This window comes from Mus caroli, chromosome 16 (assembly GCF_900094665.2).
Source record: "Mus caroli chromosome 16, CAROLI_EIJ_v1.1, whole genome shotgun sequence".
Classification (NCBI taxonomy): Eukaryota; Metazoa; Chordata; class Mammalia; order Rodentia; family Muridae; genus Mus; species Mus caroli.
In genome coordinates, this window is record NC_034585.1 from 26,472,567 (window position 1) to 26,489,918 (window position 17,352).

At 43.2% G+C, this 17,352-nt stretch overlaps 1 protein-coding gene across 1 annotated transcript in view; it reads right to left on the bottom strand.

Moving 5' to 3' along the window:
* Positions 1-17,352, bottom strand: part of Atp13a4 (ATPase 13A4) — a 130,881-nt gene that overhangs the window by 25,045 nt on the left and 88,484 nt on the right. Inside the window, exons 15-21 of the mRNA XM_021184681.2 lie at positions 16,092-16,242; positions 14,291-14,377; positions 13,903-14,056; positions 12,771-12,882; positions 6,051-6,175; positions 1,013-1,176; positions 87-209 (exon numbers count right to left, since the gene is read on the bottom strand). Coding sequence (XP_021040340.1) covers positions 87-209; positions 1,013-1,176; positions 6,051-6,175; positions 12,771-12,882; positions 13,903-14,056; positions 14,291-14,377; positions 16,092-16,242 — 916 coding nt within the window. The remainder of the gene's footprint in view (positions 1-86; positions 210-1,012; positions 1,177-6,050; positions 6,176-12,770; positions 12,883-13,902; positions 14,057-14,290; positions 14,378-16,091; positions 16,243-17,352) is intronic.

A 17,352-nucleotide genomic window follows, 5' to 3' on the forward strand; every position in this document is an offset into this window, starting at 1 on the left:
ACACTGAAGCTCTTTGGGAGTCATGCTATATATAAGTGACATGCTCATTATCTGCACAGAAATGTCATTGCTTCCATAAAACTCACCTTTGGCAATAAGCTGCTGAAATATTGGCTTATAACATGAAAGGATTTTCCACTCAGGGCAAAATGGTAGCTTCCATCTCTGCCATTTTCTGGGACTTCCTCTCTAATGTTGATATAGGTGTCCTGCAAAGCAAAGAACAACTGTTCTATGTTCTACCCATTGCTAGAGTGGTTGGGACCACAAGCATATCTGACAGCGAGGACTGATGTTAGACCAGGGACTTTCTTGAAAAGTCACATTCCAGCCCTGGTCCCTGAGAGAACTCCTGCTTCTTTGCTGGACTGACCTTCACACAGCACAGCCACTGGCGGATTAGAACAGCTCATACTCATGTCCTTTTCTCATCTCAATGTGATCTCTGTGAGGCCCAGAGATGTGTGCACTTCATACAATTCACAAGTCTGATAGAAGAGCATTGCAAGGGAACAACTCTCTCCTGGGAGTGAGGGCTTGTCGGGGCTCCTTTTTCTAACAAGATTAATATTGTTCCATAAGGACACAATGGAAATAGAATACAAACAAGACTGGACATAAGTGAACAATTTTTCCTACCTTGAAGACATAGACTGATTATCTAGTGCACACAGGAGGTTGTCCAAAGGTAAGTCCCCTTTGAACCCAATGAGGTGGCTGACAGGCAAGGGGAAATGTGAGAAGTTAGGCACAGTCTTGCTTATTGTGTTCTTTCTAGTAAGAAGTCAAAGGCTCCGTAGGAGTAAAGGAATGGTTACTGTCAGAAGCCAGGGAAGTCTGAAGCTTAGAAGTAGGAAGAATGTGGAAAACTGGCATAATCGGGTTCCTATTTGTTAAACACCTGGAGAAGTTCATTGACTTGGGGTTGCCTCAAAACTTGAGCTGGTCACAACTATGGCCACCACTGTGTGGCAAGTCAGGAAATACAGCAGACTGCCTGTGCTGGGTATACCTGACTCCCAAATGGACCAGGTTTCTTCTCTTCCACTAATTTCCAAGAGATCGATGCCGATGAAGAGCCGGTGGCTTCATTTGCCTCAACAAGAATGACTTTCTGGCCTTCGGAAACCATCCCAGACTTTCTAGCCACTGTTATTGCAGTCTGAAGATTGTCACCTAGAATAAAGAAAGAACATCCTCAGATGATGATGGAGAGAACGCACCAATACATACAGGAGTTGAGAAATTCGCTAAGGGCTCTGTTCTTGTATTAGGTATAATGATAATTACTAAGGTTGTTTCAGCCTGACCAGGAATTTCATAATCCCTCTGATTCTGACTCTTTTTCATCATGCTACTTCATAACTTACTGGGATATTTTTGTCAGCAAGCAGGAAGGAAATTTTTAAATGTACTTTGCCATTAATTACAATCTTTGTAAATGTGTAGGAAGCCATTTGGCTTAATATCATACCCAGTGGCTCCTCTCCTGGTAGAAATAGAGTGAGTCCACTGCTGTCTATCTCCCCGAGTGATTACAACTGAAAACCAAACAATAACCACAAAGCAATCACCTGAGGACTTCGGAAAGTCAACAAAAGCAGGCACACTATGGAAGGAATCAGAGCTGGAGAAGCAAGCTAGCAAGAGATGGGTTTCTCAATGTTTATCTCTTTCCTCTGAAATGTTTGGCTTGAGTGTGTGTCCTAGTATGTCCCCTGAACTGCTCAGGCAGCTACAACCAAGAGTCTTAAACACAGTGTTTCTGCCTAGAGCAGGTAAAAAAAAAATTTTTTTTAATTAAAAAAAAAAGAGTCAGGAGGGCTCTTGGAGAGTGTACACTATCAGGAAAACCATAGAAAGGCAAAAGCTTACCCATAGAAAAACATGAGTTTAAGAACTAAACTATGACATGTCACTCCCCCACCGTTTACCAGAGTAACACCTAAACGCTTGAGAGAGGCAGACAAAAATAGAAAAACACTTCAAATTTAAGCTAACTCTGAAACTACAACTTATAATAGACAAAACAGATGTGACAGCTAATTATTGGCTAAAACAAGAAAAGACTGAAGCTTAGTGGTAATAGCACACACCTTTAGTCCCACTCCAGAGGTAGAAGCAGGAATCTCTGAGTTCCAGGACAGACAGGGGTTGGGGCAACTGAAGATTCTACCCTATGTATTACAGGAGGATCAACATTGGGTATGTTCAGTAACAACAAACCTGGTCTAAAATAGATAATCAACAGCAACACTGCCAATTCTCAATTGATTCACATGTTGAAATGATCAGATAGCGGTCTTAAGAAGCTAATACTACTTGAGCTCTAGGTAGGGAACCCTCATAAATGTGGAAAGACAGAATGGACTCCACAGATATGTCCTCTGATCTCTACAAGTGTGCCATAGCACACACATAATATACACAATCTGACAATAAATAAAAATTTAAACAGAAGCTAGTATAAGCCTCCTTTACATGTTCATAGTTAGCATTTATAAAAACAAACAGAAAGATTTATCCAATTAATATGTATGGTTGTAATGGATAACTAAGAAATGAAAAATATAACACCTGAATTTTTTTATTCACTAAATTTTTAAAAATAAACTAGATGCAGTCAGGCGACCAAGAGTCATTACACACATTGGAGAACAAAGAGCACTGTTTTAAATGAACAGAGGCTTGGGTTATTAAAAGGACTTCCATTCTTGTCAGTAAGGAGAGAATAAAAAGATTGAAGTGTGTGTGTGTGTGTGTGTGTGTGTGTGAAGAAAATTCCCCGAAGCCTGTAGGAGATTTCAATTTGTGAATTCTAAGCATCCCAGAGAAGCCCAAATAGATTAAACTCAATGAGAACCACCCCCAGACATAAGATAGTCACACAACAGAAAGTCCAAAATGAAAGAAAAAGGCTATTAGAGAAAACTAGCACATTGCACATAGTATATAATGCTCAAAATGACTGCAGACTCGACATAAAAATCAGGTAGACTAAAAAAGACCAAGTAGGATGAACAGCCCAGATGTGTCAGGTAAACTGCAAAACCTGTAGCAATCTAGAGGCCACAACAGCTGCCTAGGAAAAGATGGAACAGAACATATGACTGGCCAGGCAGCAACTGCTGGAGACAGGTGAGGTTGGAGTTGTCAAGAGGAAAAACAAGAGGGAAACTCAATCACTGCACCAGGGAGACGCCTGGAGTGGGGGTGTCTGTCTGCACCAAGGAGAGGTCTGGAGTGGGGGTGTCTGTCTGTACAAGAGCAAGGTCCAGAGTGGGGGGCAGTGTCTAACCCCACATCCATATGAACACACACTCACAGCACTTCTCAACTAAGCCAGTGATCTGAAGGAGATAATAATGGTCATTGTTCATTATTGAGAGCCATACCATGATTTGGAGATTTGGAGAAATTAAGTGACCTCCTCCTCAAACCTTAAAGAAGAGGGCAAGATTATAAAACTATAGCAATTGTTTAAAAACTATAGGTCAGAGAATGAGAGAACGAATCCAGGAGGCTGTCACAGACCTGTAATAACCTGTCATGTGAAAAACAGAAATCCAGGGTAAAAATATAATGAAGAGAGAACAAAGGCAATAATTAAACGAACAATGGAGAATATTTTCTTCACAGGAAGAAACGCATATTAAAAGCGCTCTGTTCCAGACTGAATTAGTAAAAAGGGAAAAGAAAAATATATGAGTATACCCCGTTAATATTTTAAGTTCCCAAGTTAAAGAAGAAATATTATGTGTAGGCGAAGAGTGTGCTTCCTCTAGCGGGCTGGCCTTGTGTTTTACAATCCCAGACTCAGAAGACAAAAACACCATTCACTCCCAGTCCACTGGCAAAAACTAATAGTAAAAATAAAACTATCTGCCCCCATGAAGACAAAGAAAGTTGTTATAAGGACTTGTGAGAAGTCAGAAAGCATTGTGCCTCCGCGAACAAGAAAGAAGAAGTGGAAAATACTCAACAAAGGGCAGAGTAGAATTTTCAACGCAAGGAAAAGAGAGACTAAAGACTGATCTGGAGGATGAACAGCTCTTATCCATACAACCCCCCCCCCCCCCCACCCCCGCCAAAAAAAAAGGCTGAAGACAGACTGTGAACATGCATGCACTGGACACTCATTTTGTTTGTTTGCGAGGCAGGGTTTCTCTGTATAGCCCTGGCTGTCCTGGAACTCACTCTGTAGACCAGGCTGGCCTTGAACTCAGAAATCTGCCTGCCTCTGCCTCCCAAGTGCTGGGATTAAAGGCGTGCGCCACCACCGCCTGGCTTGCACTGGATACTCTTACATCAACTTGGTATAAGCTAAAGCCCTGTGAGACAAGGGAGCCTCAATTAAGAAAATGCCTCTGTGAGATCAGTGAGGCTGTTAGTAAGCCCGTGGAGTGTTTTATTATTAGTGACTGATGGGGAAGGGCTCAGTGGTCCTGTATTCTATAGGAAAGCAGGCTTAGCAAACCATTGGGAGCAGGTCAGTAAACGGCACTTCTTCACAGCTGCTGCGTCAGCTCCTGCCTCCAGGTTCCTGTCCCATATGATTCCCTGTCCTGACTTCCTTCGGTGATGAACCTTGGTATGGAAGTGTAAAACAAATAAACACTTTCCTCCCCAACTAAATAGCAGCATTAAACCCTAAGACAACCTGGAATGTACGTGCTAATGCAGTTTGCAATATTGAGGGCTACCCAACTATCCCAGGAAGACCTAGAAGTCAGACTGGAGAGTAGAAAAGAAGAAAGCAAAGTATACACGGTGCTGTGGATTGTGGGATGGAGAACCTTGGAGTGGATAAGTATGGAGGAAAACAGAAGGACTCCAGAGTCCCTAGCTCTCACCTTCAGCTCAGGAGGTGCACAAGGAGAGCTTTGGAAAGGATATGAGTCAATCACACCAGCAATGGAGCTTAAAGCACAGTGGGAGAAAGCAAGCCACTTGAAGTATAAATTCAGAAATAAGTTATTCACCTGTAGTATCTTTCTCATTGAAAAGCCCAAGCAAGTTTATGAAGTTATGTCATGTATTTCCCTGGAGGGATCCTTCCCCACCAACAGCTTGTTTATGAGGGCTGAGGCTTTGCATTAGAGTCAAGATGACAACATGTTCCTTTTGTCCAGAACGAAAGATTCCGTTGACTGATGGGCTGTCGGCATAGCTCATAGACCACACTGAGGAAGATACTTCTTCTAATACTTGACAATAAAAATGGTCATCTTTGCATGGCTCATACCTTTGTGTTATTCAGCTCTTATTTCAAATGCCAGCAAACAGAGAGGCTTCTCTTAAGTGCCTTGTAGAGAATAGATGGTCAGACACACTTGACCAGGCTGCTCTATCTGGGATTTGGGGGTCGGGGGAGAAGGGACTTGTTTTTGCTATGTGCTTTTTATTGTTTGTTTTGATTTTTTATCATTTCATTTTATTTTATGTATGTGAGGATTTTTACCTGTGTGTACGTTATCTGCATGCCAAGGGCCTACGGAGCCCAGGAGAGTTACATTCTCCAGAAGCCGGAGTTACTCCCGGCTCTGAGCTTCTGGAAAATTATCTTCCACAGATAGCTTCAGTGCTGAGCCATCTTTCTAGACCCTTGGTGTTTGTTGTTGTTGAGTTGTTTGGGGTTTTCTTTTCTTTTTTCTTGCTTCTTTTTTCTCTTTTCACTTTTCTTTTTTCTTTTTTCGACAACGTCCCATTCGGCAATTCAATCTGTCCCCAAACTCACTATGTCCTCATGACTAGCCTCCAACTGGTAGGAATTCTCCTGCTTCAGACTCAGGGTGATGGCATGTATCACCATGCCAGCCCTCGGACTGTCCCAATGTGTATGTTTCAAAACATGTGTTGCACTATTTGACTAACTGGTTGTCTCTTGCCTCATGGGATAGATGCTTGATGAACAGCTTGCCCTTCTGTTGCCAACAGCCTAGAGCGAAGCCTTGACATTGGTACAATACTTGTGAAGTGATCCCACCGTGTGAATCTCCAAGGTCCCCCCCACCCCACCCCCATTTCCATGGTATACTATGCAGCTATACCTGTGACCATGACAGTCCGTATCCGGGCAGAGATGAGCTCTTCTAACACAGGCTTGGTCTCTTCCTTCAATCGATTCTCCAGGATCAGCAATCCCAGAAATACCAGGTCTGATTCCACCTTCTCCCTGATTGAACAGAAAAGCATGTGAGAGGTTTTGTTTGTTTGTTTGTTTGTTGTTTTGTTTTAGTAATGATAGCAAAAAGGCAGAGTTCCCCATGGCATTGCCCCACCCCCACCTCCCACTCCAACACTGTTCCCCAGCCACAAACAACCCTGACAGGGAACAGGTGGAGTTGGGGGGCAGAGGGGGACTGCAGTAGTTAGCCCAACTGAACCCAGAGGACTTGTAGGACTGAAGTTTGGCTTTGGCCTTTGCAGAACTAGCTCATGACTGCTCAGGCCTCTGTGAGGGCTCAACTGACTTCCATTCCCTCATCTATTGACCCCCAGAGGGGAGAGAAAGTTGTGTCCATTAAGTGAGAAACAAGAAAAATAAAACAAAATCTCAGTTTCTCTAGAAACTAAGGCTATACAGGTATCGTTTTAACCCCATAAGGTATGGTATAAATAAATAAAAGAATCCTTTACTAAGGCCAATCTGAACCCTCCCTTCTTTCTCATCTGGAAGCTCTGTTCTTCTGCATAGAATACTCCAGCACTTCATGGAGGGTACCATGAGACCACAAGCAAGAATATCCTACAGGACCAAGTATGGAGAATGCATTGGAGATTAGAGATTTGAACATTCCTACAGTTCCATTATTTAGATACAGATACAGAAACATGGTGGAGATGCTCCTAGAATGTTATGACTCCCTCCACTAGGTGGCAGGAAGTGAAGAGTTTCAGCTTCTCATCTCAGAGCAGACCTGGGAGAATGGCTTCATTTCTCACTAACTCCAGTATAGTATTTAAGTTCCCTGATGCAGCAACTTCTCACCTTGGCTACAGATGAGCCACTCACTGTGGATATGCTCTGCACTTAATCCCATCCAGACTTTTGCTCCAGACTGGTGATTTTCTTATTTCGTAGCAAACATTAGTTTTCATCATCTGCCTCCGAAATCCTGCCTATGGCCTGAGTCCCACCTCATGCTGCCTGCCTCTAAGGCTTCTCCAAAGGGTAACACCTGCTCTCTCCACACCTTACTTCTACCCTAGTTAGCTGGTTCTTTATTTATTCATGCCTTTCAGTATTGGCTTATTGATCAGCCTCTATTCCCCAGGAGGGAGCCCAGGCGAGCCAAGATTCTGCTCATTAATGCCCACCAGATGCCCACATACAGGAAGCTCTCAGCAAGCACCACCCACTCAGCACACTTGGATGCTTGCATTCCATCACATTTGGCCATAATGTGAAGAAAATGTCATTCTGGTTTCTCACTAGAACTAGACAGTGTGCTAGGCTCATCGGTGTCTATTGAGCAGGTACTGGGTAAGGAAAAGAAGAAGAAACTCTATAGAGGCTGCAGGAGCTCCAACTCCAAGATTTCACACTTACAGAGGAGGAAAAGATTAGACATGATCACCTTCTTTATATGCAAAGCTGGGAATTGTACAACGGCGAACACAAAACCCAGAGGTCTGTGGAGTCAAAAGACGGGCAGACATTTTTTTTTTTTTTTTGGTTAGAGTTATTAGAGTCTTTCTGAAGGAGATATTTGAACCTCCCTTCAAGAATAACTTAACTGATGCCTGATAAGAGTTTTACGGTCTTTCCGTGGCCTCGTACTTGAGACACAGGACTTAGATATTTTAAGAGATTATATAACATGAGCCAGTAATAAATTACATTAGGCCAAGAAAATGGCTGAAAGTTCAAACACCCAGGGACATCTTAGAACACCCATTTCTAGCTCCTCTGGCTTGTCGCCAGCATAGATCTCAGTGACTGATACGATCAGGACACCACAGTTCCAGTCTCAGTACACTGCTGCATGACCTGGAGTAAACTGATCTCCCTGTGTGCTGTTCCACTATGTCTTTGGCTCTCAACGTTTCTATCTCCCAAATCCCTTCAGTCTTCCTTTCAAGCATATTAACTCTGAGCCAAGAAGTGGAAAGGAATGGTCCCATGAAGGGTCTGGGACCCTGCAGTGTGGAGTAATATGCTGTTTTCCTGTTTCTTGACCTCACATTGTGCCTCCTATAGCATCTACATTAATAAAGACTAGTGAGTGCAGTGCTGACGGTGGTCAGTCCTGAGATAACCTCTTTCTTTCTTAAAATTTGCATAACCTTTAAAGAAATATGTATAAAGCAGAATAAAAACCTTCAATAAGCCCCACCCAGGGGTCCATCCCATAATCAGCCATCAAATGCAGACACTATTGCATATGCCAGCAAAATTTTGCTGAAAGGACCCTGATATAGCTGTCTCTTGTGAGGCTATGTCAGTGCCTGGCAAGTACAGAAGTGGATGCTCACAGTCATCTATAGGATGGAACACAGGGCCCCCAATGGAGGAGCTAGAGAAAGTTCCCAAGGAGCTGAAGGGGTCTTCAACCCTATAGGTGGAACAAAAATATGAACTAACCAGTACCCCCAGAGCTCGTGTCTCTAGCTGCATATGTAGCAGAAGATGGCCTAGTCGGCCATCATTGGGAAGAGAGGTCCCTTGGTCTTGCAAACTTTATATGCCCCATTACAAGGGAACATCAGGGTCAAGAAGTGGGAGTGGATGGGTAGGGGAGCAGGGCGAGGGGAGGGTATAGGGGACTTTCCGGATAGCATTTGAAATGTAAATGAAGAAAATTTCTTTTTTTTTTTTTTTTNCTNAAAAAGATGTAATGGTCTCTGTTCAGTTTGTTAATAAATACATTATACAATGATCAGGGTACATGGTAGATGTTATAAGAAATAAAACCAATACAATAACCACAAAGTTTCTCAAGGCACATAAGACATACTATTAAAATAGGATTCCTCAATTGTGTAGTTGTTTGTACTGGGATAATAAAGAGGGATTAAACTGCATTTTTCACTCAAGAATCTTTTTTTTTTCTGACAGAAGAATATGAACAAACTGTAGCAAACTTGGAACATACTTTCTGATAATTATTATTCTTTTTTTTTAATTTATTTTTTATTAGGTATTTTCCTCGTTTACATTTTCAATGCCATCCCAAAAGTCCCCCATACCCACCCCCCCAATCCCCTACCCACCCACTCCTCCTTTTTGGCCCTGGGGTTCCCCTGTACTGGGGCATACAAAGTTTGCAAGTCCAATGGGCCTCTCTTTGCAGTGATGGCCGACTAGGCCATCTTTTGATACATATGCAGCCAGAGACAAGAGCTCCGGGGTACTGGTCAGTTCACACCGCTGTCCCACCCATAGGGTTGCAGTTCCCTTCAGCTTCTTGGGTAATTTCTCTAGCTCCTCCATTGGGGGCCGTTTGACCCATCCAATAGCTGACTGTGAGCATCCACTTCTGTGTTTGCTAGGCCCCGGCATAGTCTCACAAGAGACAGCTATATCTGGGTCCTTACAGCAAAATCTTCAATAAGACTTCTATATTGATACTAGAAGTACTGTCAGTAAACACACTCAGAGAGAGACATAGAGACATGTGTAAACATACACAGAGAGAGAGAGAGAGAGAGAGAGAGAGAGAGAGAGAATGTTCTGTCTTAGTATCAGTATCAACACCATGCCCACCTGGCCTCAAATATCTCTAGTTCAAATTATGACATCTATTCTCAAGGTCCACTTCCAATTCTGACTTCAGTGACCTGACCTGAGCTGATCAGATCTCAAAATTCAGAGCCAAAATAGCCAAAAGATAGAGTAATTAGTTTAGCTATGAGTCCCCATGGTGGTGATATGGTGTGGAATGGGAGAGCCAAATCCAGAACAGACGGCAAGATCCTACTTGTCAGTTTGTGTTCAGGCCTTACTAGAGTTTGCAAGTTTAGAATTTAGATGTCAATGCCTTTAACAAAGGCAAGTACCCTCCTGCAGACCACAGCTTTCACCATTCCCAAGTGTGCAGTTTCCTCCGCAGGGAAGGACTTGTTACATCTACTATTCCCAAACCGGGGATTTACAGCTTGTAAATGCACACACATCGCATTGGGTGACAAGCAGAAAGCAGGGCTGTAAGCAGCATCAGCACCAAGTCCAATTTTGCGTAACCCTTCCCTGACCCAAAGTATCTCTACTTCAGATTGTGACATCTATTCTCACGGTCCACTTCCCAAACTGACCTCAGTGACCTAGAACTGAATTCACCAGATCATAATATCCAGAGTTGAAATAGCCAAAACTTCAGGAGGTCTCACTAAGTTGGCTAATCAGGGACTGGTCCAATACTCCGCCTGCAAATGTGACACTTGGTGACTATCCACACACCACTCTCCCTCTGGGCCTCATTTGTCCCTAACCCAATCTCAGAGGATTGGTTCCATCAGTCCTTCTCAGCAGGGACAGAATTTTATTGAGATTTTAGGGGGCAAAAATCTTTGCAAGTGTGCAGGATTGTCTGCAATGACAAGTGCACAAAATATCATCACTCACCCCTCACACGCTTTGAATATTTCACTGGATACTTATGGACTTTGTAAGTCACCAGCACTTGTGCTGTTCAGATCACATCATTGTTCTGCAGTTAGTGTATAGGCTAGCACTCTATAGATAATATTGTTTCCTTAAACAATAATAAGATATGTTACTAGTATAGTTCCCCTAGCAATGCTTCTCATATAAACACCAAGTATTTTTGCAGCTCCTCAATTTTGCAGGGATACTGCAAGTATGCAAATTGAGAGGAAGTTGTACTATTTCCTTTTGAAGTTTTCCCAGGAGCTGTTAATGATGTCGCCGAGCTGCCATCTTTACAGTAAGACTGTGTGAGGCATTGAGGCCGGCTGCATTACATAGCACACATTGCATAGCAGGAAGCCACTGTAGCCTCATGGTGTCTACTCTCAGGTTTGAGCAACTGTTCAGTGTGTGTGTGTGTGTGTGTGTGTGTGTGTGTATGTGTGTGTGTGTTTGTGTGTGTATATGTGTGTGTTTGTGTGTGTGTATGTGTACATGTGAGTGTGAGTGTGTGTGTATGTGTGTACGTGTGTGTGTGTTTGTGTGTGTATATGTGTGTGTTTGTGTGTGTGTATGTGTACATGTGAGTGTGAGTGTGTGTGTATGTGTGTACGTGTGAGTGTGTTGTGTGTGTGTATGATTGTGTGTATGTGTATGTGGGTGTGTATGTGGGTGTGTATATGGGGTGCGTGTGTATGTATATGTATGTATATGTGTGAGAGTATGTGTGTGTGAGTGTGTATGTGTGTGTGTGATGGTGTGTGTATGTGTGTGTGAATGGGGTGTGTATGTGAGAGGGTACTATGGGGTGTGTATATGTATAAGTGTGTGAGAGTATCTGTGTGTGAGTATGTGGGGGGTATATATAGGAGGGTGTGTATGGGGGTGTGTGTATGTATGTATATATGAGTATGTATGTGTGAGGGTGTGTGTGTAAGGGGTATGTGTATATTTGTGTGACTATGTTTTTCTATGGGGTATGTGTGTATGTGGGTGTGGGTGTGTGCATATAGAGGACTGTCCTAGAGCTTTCCACCTAGGCTAGACTAGCCAGCCAGTCAGCCCAGGGATCTGCCCTCTGCCTCTCCATCAGTGTGATCACAAGCACAGGCTACCAAACCTCACATTTCTAATGATTTCTAAGACTGAACTCTGGTCCTTATATTTGCAAGGCAAGTTCTTTCCCAGCTGGGCCATCTCTCAAGCTCCCAACCTGTTCCCTTTGTTTCACTGGCATCAGCTAAAAATTTATTAACTTACTATTTTTATAATAAACTGTTTCCTTCTTCCTTTTAACTCCTGTAAAGGGGGAATTTTTGCAGATAATATGTGCAGATAACAGCACATATAAATTCTAAGATGCTAAGGGAAGAGGTGAAAATATAGTCACAACTAAAGACTGCTGCATCGGATGAATATGAAAATGAGTGTGTGGGACTCTAAAAAAAATTGAAATGAGGCTTGATGAACCCTACAAAAGCATAAATAGTAGTGACTGACAAAACAAAACAAAACAAAACAAAACAAAACAAAACAAAACAAAACAAAACCCTAGAAATGTCATTTAAGGCAAAATTACCAGGATTCCCCCAAAGGGCAGAAAAGCAACCATAACCACAACCGCAACAATGAAAGTGGAACTGTCACTGCTGCAACGCACAACTGCGAACCCTTACTTTCATTCACACACATCCAAACTTTGTCCAGTGTGACCCCTTAGAAGGTCCTCCTGTTTCTCTGTGAACATCACTTAGATTTCATAAGCTCAATTGACGTTTGTTGTTTCATTAGCTATTAGCTTCTTATTAAGAAGCTTTTGTTTCTAAGCAAACGTGAAATTTTATTATTTCTAACCAATGTGTGTGGCAAGGCCAGGGCCCCAACTTCAAGCTCTAAAACATTGGTTATTTCCACATAACTGGTTTCACTAAACCCTAAGGTCACCTTACGTTTTGCATGCTGTACAGCTTAATCTCATATATTCTGACAGTGTTTTGACATAAGCTTTGTGATTTGGGCCAGGCAGCATAACTCCCTATTCGCCATATTCAGAGGTGTCTATGCACACAACCTGAGCATGGTATGGAGCTGGGCCCACCCAGAACCTTTGACTCCCATCCCAGTCAGATATGTCTGTCCTCTCCAAACCATCTTCTGCAGAAAAGCCCTCTCTTTTTACCTCATCAAGGCAGTTGTGGGGCAGTCCATTTCCAGCTTCTTGTAGGCCAGAGCTATGACTCGGAAACCCTGTGTTGTGTAAATCTGAAGTTCACTAATAAAACTAGTTGGTACTGTTAAAAAAAACAAAAAAAAACAAAAACATAGGATTACTACGCAATGTTTACTTAGCTAGCATGGGAAGAGAGGTTCTTCACAGTAATACAGTTCTGACTCGAGAAAACACTCTGTTGCAGAGTTACATAAAGCCAGGTGGTGGTGGTTCACGCCTTTAACCCTAGCACTTGGGAGGCAACAGTAAGCAGATCTCTGTGAGTTCCAGGCCAGCCTAGTCTACAGAGCGAGTTCAAGGACAGCCAGGGCTACACAAAGAAATGCTGTCTTGGAAAAAAAAAAAGTTCAGGCTAACACCTTACGATCTAGTAAATCTGAAATGAGACAGAAACACTTGAAAATTTAAGGATCGGGAATGTATAGAACTCTTTATCCTCTAGATGTTTACTAAGGGTATAATACGATCAAGCTCTGCTCTACAGACATCAGTTTACTTGGGTGAAAAACAGATCACTAACACTAAAACTAAAATCAAGATTGGCCCTGCAGAGTAGTTAGGGGGCTCCTGCACTTAACTGGGAGGAGGTGGGAAGGTGGGGGAAGGACTGTGCTTTCAGGCCACAGAGGAACCAGATGTGCTCAGACATGGGGAAGGGGAGTCTAAGACAGCTCAGGGAAGCCCAAGATGTGAGGGACAACGCAGTAGGGAATATTTATTTAATAGGGGGCCCAGATCATGAAGAATTTATCTGTGATCTCAAAGGAATTTGAACTCTGGTGGGGACTGTTGAAAGCAATCAGATGAAAAAATACAGGGAATAACAGAACAGTCATAAGGAAGGAATTGGGGATGGAGGACTGGAGGATTCAAGTGTGGGGTGGTGATTCTCCAAGATGGAAAACTGGGAAATACAGAAAGGGAAAATTTTAAACTTGATTTTAGTACTGATCTTGGAATACCCATGAATCGATCGATGTCCATCTGGCAACTGGATCTAGAGTGTTCTGGAGACAACTTTGGCTGGTAACAAAAACGTGTGTATAGCACATTTGTACCCCAAAAACATTTGCTAACCAACCTGTGTCAGGTTGGCAAAAGCTGGCCACTCTCTCCGGTGCACCTTTCATGAACGCCAGTCGGCCACCTCCCATCTCCTGGACGATGACCGTCATCCTCTGTAGTGCTGATGAGAACGGGAACTGATGGACGATTGCGAGTCCTTCCGATGGGACCTGGTTGATGGACCAGAAACGGAGAGGCACATACTGACAGAGCGATACTGGGAATTAACTGCCTGCCTCCCACCCCCAGTCCCTGTTTTACCAGATGCAGAAGAAATATAACACATTTTTACATCATCAATTCAAGACACAACCATGTGCTTTCCAATTCTGTGGTCAGAGCAGTTTCCCCCCACCCCCCACCCCGGTTTGGATGCTATGGGAAGATCAGCATGTGCGTCTTACCTGGCCCACCATGTCTGTAGGCTTCACTACCATGGTGTATGCCAGCATTTCCTTGATATGGAAGTCATCCCCAGAAGCAGTCATTTCCTGTTCCACAAAAGAGAGCGTTCACTGTATGGGGTTTGTTTATTCACACACTGATACTAAGTTTGCAACTCCCTCTTGAGAAGACCCCCTCAACCACCTCAGTATATTGACAGGCCTCCTTCTGGGCTGCTAGAGTCGGGCTGCTTCTACTCCAGGAAGCAAAAGGCAGGCAGCACTGAGAGGGGTAGAGCTTGAAGGACACGCACTCCTGAATTATTCATGCAATTTATCTGACTTTCGCTGTTGGAATTGCTGCATAAAGGTTCGGTCTCTGTTTCTGAAGAGCTTAACGTGCAAATGTTGAGTATGAATCTCCAGGCTTGTTTTGTGTGGAGCAGGCAACTCGCAGCCTTTCTTTCCCCAGAGTCACTGTTGATCCTGCTGTCCCCTATCTGTCTAAAGTGGACTGAGCAGGATATATTTTTGCAATATGCATGATTTCTGTCTAGGAACCACTGTTAATAATGACTCTAAATTATAGGCAAGGAAACCTTCTACCTAAAGATATTAAAGTTCTTTGTAATCATCTAATTGGGTGGCTGACAAAAAAAAAAAAAAGAAAGAAAGAAAAAGAAAAAGAAAGCAAAACCAATCTCAGGAAGTAAAGTGTAACCTCTACTTAGAGGCACAGAAGCAATATTCCAGAGTGGATGAGAGACTACAAAACAACCACATGGGTCAGAGGAGGGTGGGCCCCCAGAGACATCTCTTCAGAGGTGGTTACACAGTTCCCAGGGCCTGAGCTCCCATCCATGGGGAGAGACGTTAGCTGCAGTAAAGAAGCTCAAATCATGTTTCCTCTGCCTCCCTGCTCTGCCCACAGCCACGGTGATTCCAGGGAGAGAGTTCTTAAAGGCTGTCTCTGAATACAGTTCCTTCTGAGAACAGATTAGCACTCTTTTGTCCTTTTATATGGCTGCCACCTGTACTGGCTCGATCCCCTCATGCCACAGCCATGAGAGCCAAGGTCCCAACACACAGAAGAAAGACCTCGTGAGGTTGAGAATCAGGGCAGAGCTGAAACCAGAACAGAAAAAGCCAGGTTCCTGTACTGCAGGAGCATCTGCTCTTGGAACTAGGTTAGAATCTCAGGGAACATTCTGGAATGAGTTCTGCTCTCAGTCTTGGAAATCAGAGGAATAGTCAATAGAGTAGAATAAAACTCTTGATTGCAGCGGCTCTCGCACTTGTCCTAAGGACTGTGGAAAACTGTGTTTCCTAATCCCCATATACTAGAACATATATGCTTTGCCTTTCTTCTTTATAAGTAACAATTGTGTATATTTATGGGATATCCTGTGATGTGTTCTTTGATCTATGCATATATTATTTTAAAAAGTGCAATCATGATAATTCACAGACCACCACCTCATCAAATTAGCTCTAGAGAATTCCAAAACCAGCTCACAGAAGGGTAGATTAGAAAATAATTATAGAGTCATAATTGTATTGATAACTACTAGACTTAGAATAGGTGCCAAATGCTTTGGCTCTGACAAGTATACTAAGAATTCTTATGGCACAGTCTCATTTAATCCCCTAGCAAACCTACAATATACACGCAGTTCCGATCAGGAAGCCAGGCTTAGACTAGTTTGCCCTTTATACCATATTGGAAACCCCACGTTTGTTGAGTATTAAAAGGCTGTGATACCACTTGTGTTGTGCTGGCATTAAAGAAACTCTTTGCATTCGTTGAAGGTCAGAGACTTACCCATTTGGTGGCTTCAAACATCTTCAGGTCCAGAGGGTCTCCCTGGATAGTGCCATCAAGAAGAATCAGAGAGTGGCAGCTGGCCATGGCTGCACACAGTGGACCCTGAGGCAAAGCTTTGCCTGAGGCAAAGCTGTGGACTGCCTGGAATCTGAGAGAGAGAGAAGAGAAAAGGATTCAGCTCTGTCTCCTCATGCCAAAAACGGAGCTTCTTGGGGCCTTTGCTTTAATATGCATTGCTACACTTCTCCTGGTCTCCACAGGACAACAGTATGTTAGCCAGCCTTCCCCTTAGTTCAGGAATACTAGAACAAGCAGCTCTGCGGAGGCTATTCTCTGCTCCCTTTCCTATTTTGCCTTAATTCTTCCCAGACGTATTTAATCCACACAGGTGGAAATGACTAGAAGGACCACCCTTTGCTCTGAGGTCTGCTCATACCCCAGTGACTTGTGTGTTCGATGCACACTGTGTCTCTGCATCTGTCTCCCAACATATAAAAATAAGGTGATTGGCCCACAGTAGACGTTCAGTGAACAATATGTAAATGAATTAATGGGTTCATTCTTAGAAACTTCACAGGTTATTCTTGGAAGGACCCTGTGCATCCCCTTCCCAACCCTGGCATCTTGGGTCCATATTGCCACCATTTTCTTCATGCTTTTCCACAGGAAGTGACTTTATCTAAAATAAATGGAAATAGAACCCCAATGTTGTACACGAGTTTTATTTACTAATTGAAAGTAAGTCTTGGAGTTCATCCTTGGCCCCACTAGAGGAAGCCAGCCCCTCCTCAGCCTTGTCAGGTAGCACCTGTCACATCATAGAATATTTGAATGACAGTAGTTTCTTCCTATGAAGAGGCAAGAGCTGCAGCTTAGAGCCAATCAGAATCTACTTACCCTCCCTCCTCTTGTGTTAGCATCTTTCAGATTTTGAACTAGCTCAGTAGCCCAGGGCAGGCCTCTAGGCTACGACCCTCCTGCATCCTCAATAGCTAAAGTTACAAGACCCCACTATGCACAGCCTAAAATATCCTTTATGGATATGTATGTCATCTGCATAATTTAAGAACTACAATCACAAATCAGACTTGTTGCATTTGAAAAGAAAAAAACATCCCCTGTACTGGGGCATATAAAGTTTGCAATACCGAGAGGCCTCTCTTCCCAATGATGGCCAACTAGGCCATCTTCAGTTACATATACAGCTAGAGACACAAGCTCTGAGGGTACTGGTTAGTTCATATTGTTGTTCCACCTA